General features: G+C 35.3%; 1 protein-coding gene across 1 annotated transcript; it reads left to right on the plus strand.

Annotated features, from left to right (window-relative positions):
• Nucleotides 1-2,090: 2,090 nt before the first annotated feature.
• On the plus strand, nucleotides 2,091-2,591 carry LOC149323687 (uncharacterized). Its single transcript, XM_089480431.1, has one exon. It carries the CDS (start codon nucleotides 2,091-2,093, stop codon nucleotides 2,589-2,591), a length of 501 nt encoding a protein of 166 aa, XP_089336557.1.
• Nucleotides 2,592-3,101: the final 510 nt, after the last annotated feature.

A 3,101-nucleotide genomic window follows, 5' to 3' on the forward strand; every position in this document is an offset into this window, starting at 1 on the left:
TCAGCCTGTGAATTTCCATGTGTGTGCATAGAATGCAAACTGAATTTGTTTTTCCTCTTCTGAGTTTTGACTGGCACAAAATTGTTCCAGAGGAAAATAAGTTATGTTTTTAATTATTTCAGTTTAGTAACTGGCTTTCTAATCTTATAGAGTTACAAACCTCTAGCATGTCTGCTTCAGTTTCAAAGTCTAGAAGAAGAAATTTCAAGTCCAGTGTAATAAAACTATAAATGTGAAAGGAAGTTTAAGCTGGAAAATGAAAGCCGTACTCTTGAAATCATAAAAATGAGCACTCCTACTGAGATTGTGAGTTACAAATGTTTCATCATGTCCCTATAACAGTTTTCTCCAAGTGTAGGTTGTAACCTTAGTAACTAAGTAACCATAGTAACCAAGTAACACTGATATTACTGAATAATATTTTAATCAGAATCTTTTGATTAAATTTTGATTTTAGAGTCAAGGAAAAATTTCATATTTCTACTCTTTTCATACACCGTTATTCACTTCTCCACACTTCTTTGTATTGTAACCTTTTGCTTAAGGGCCTTTTTAATCGTATTTTGAATAAATATGAATGCTTTCTATTTGATATATTGCTTTAGAAAAAAATCTACATATTCAAGTTGATGGAATGATGGCTAAGATTGATTTAACTGCATTACAAAAGTTTTGTTTTAGGTATGTATTTGATATCTGAATATCATCTATAGTCTCTTTCTCAGTGCAAGAGAAGAGCTAATATAATAATACCTTATGATGTTTTGAAAAATAAAAGCCAAATGTTTTAAGACCATCTGCTGAGTTTGGGGATCCTTCTCCTTTCATCCACTACTGTGTTTCAGAATCTCTGAAGCCAATTTGTATGGAGGAGACGTAATTTAGGGGATGAAATTGATGGGATAGAGCAACTTCGCATGCTGAGACCTTCTAGTAATGCATGTCTATGGTATTTTATTGCCTACTAACAACCCCTCCTCATTGCCCCTCCTCATTTCCTGTTTACCCATGAGGACACACCTAACCTTTTGTCTCAAGAAGAAGAAAGCAAGGATGAGTCTCCATTACTGTCTACTTACCTACTAATCTCCTTGCCTGTGTCCGGAGCTGATGAAGGATGCTCAGGAAGCATCCTTTCCTTTTTTTAAAAAAAAAAATATTTAAAACAGATTTTACTTTCAAACTGAATAAATACAAACATATATAAACAAACAATAATAAATTAAAAAAACAAAAGAAAACAAAACAAAAACACAAAAGACACACAAAAAACCATAACAAAATGAAACTTACAGTATAACACTCACCCCTCCAACCATCCCACCACCGCCCCAACATTTATCCTAAAACCAATAACTTCCATCCTCTTTGCTTGGTGTATTGCATTAAGTATCTCTTATATCCATCCTATGTTTTTCATACATTATCTTATCCAGCTTTCGTTACTGTACATAATTATCTTCTCCACTACGAATACCACTTAATAATACTCTTAAATCAGATATAATATACTTTCAAGTTAGATATCAAAAGTTTTCAAATTGTTTCCTCATATATTCAAACACCAAGTCCCATTCCTGTTTAATTTTTTCTGAAATATTCCTTATAGATTTATCTCTTATTATTTGAGTTAACTTATCCATTTCTATTATTTCTAGTAATTTCAGTAACCATTCCTCTTTCTTTGGTATATCTTTGCTTTTCCATTTTTGTGCCAATAGCATCCTAGCTATTGTTACCATATAGAATAGTTGTTTTCCATATTTCATTTCTATCTCATTATCAAATATTCCCAATAGAAAAATTTCCGGTTTCAATTCCAACTTGATATGTAATATTTCATTAATTAATTCTCTGATTTGCTTCCAATTTTTTAAAAACTTTTTTGCAATTCCACCAGCAGTGTAAAAATGATCCTGTTATTTCCTCACATTTCCAGCATTTGTTGTTTTTGTTTTTATAGATTTTTGCTAATCTTTCTGGTGTTAGATACCAACGATAAAACATTTTAAACCAATTTTCTTTTAAATTTTGTGATGCTGTATATTTCAACCCCTTTTTACAAACATGCACATCCTGTAGCAACACCAATGGTAACAGACTTTCTTAAGAACAATGAACAAGGAGAACCTTTACCAGACGATGGCCTATACAGAACTGCAATAGGAAAACTTCTGTACCTAACTACAAATACTAGACCGGATATTGCTGCTGCTGTAGGAATACTGTGCAGAAAGGTCAGTTCACCTACCCAAAAGGATTGGACAGCTGTAAAGAGAATAGCAAGATACTTAAAAGGAACCATGGATCTTCAACTAAAGTTGCCAGCCAGCAATAGTCCAAGTCTTGCGTGTTACACTGATGCAGACTGGGGCAGTGACACCACAGATCACTGTTCCTCCAGTGGATATTTGTTTCTTTATGGCAATGGACCTATTTCTTGGGCCAGTCGCAAACAAGATATATTGGTCCTATCATCCACAGAAGCAGAGTACATAGCCGCATCGGAAGCTTGTCAAGAATTGCAGTGGCTTGATCAACTGTTCATTGACTTTGGAATTAATGAGAAAAAGCCAATTGAGATATTTTAAGATAACCAGAGTTGCATCAAACTTTCCCAAACAGAAAATATAAGTGGACGAAGCAAGCACATTGATATGAAGATGCATCATGTGCGCAATCTGACGAAGAAGGGCATGATCAAGATGACCTACTGTCCGACTGCCGAGATGACAGCTGACTTTTTGACCAAGCCATTACCGAGAGATGGTTTCGAAAACCTACGAGTCAAGATGGGTTTGGTTGGGTGCATGCTCAGTTGAGAAGGGGTGTTGGGATATAGCAACTTCGCATGCTGAGACCTTCTAGTAATGCATGTCTATGGTATTTTATTGTCTACTAACAACCCCTCCTCATTGCCCCTCCTCATTTCCTGTTTACCAATGAGGACACACCTAACCTTTTTTGTCCCAAGAAGAAGAAAGCAAGGATGAGTCGCCATTACTATCTACTTACCTACTAATCTGCTTGCCTGTGTCCAGAGCTGATGAAGGACGCTGAGGCAGCATCCTTTCCTGAGATGCATGTAGACTACTTTTCTA

Source organism: Sceloporus occidentalis, unplaced genomic scaffold, assembly GCF_023333645.1.
Source record: "Sceloporus occidentalis isolate IW3139 unplaced genomic scaffold, rSceOcc1.0.p SCAF_1, whole genome shotgun sequence".
NCBI lineage: Eukaryota > Metazoa > Chordata > Lepidosauria > Squamata > Phrynosomatidae > Sceloporus > Sceloporus occidentalis.

What these genes read in the sequence shown, in the direction of transcription:
- LOC149323687 (XM_089480431.1), top strand. Translation starts at nt 2,091, where the DNA reads ATGGTAACAGACTTTCTTAAGAACAATGAACAAGGAGAACCTTTACCA.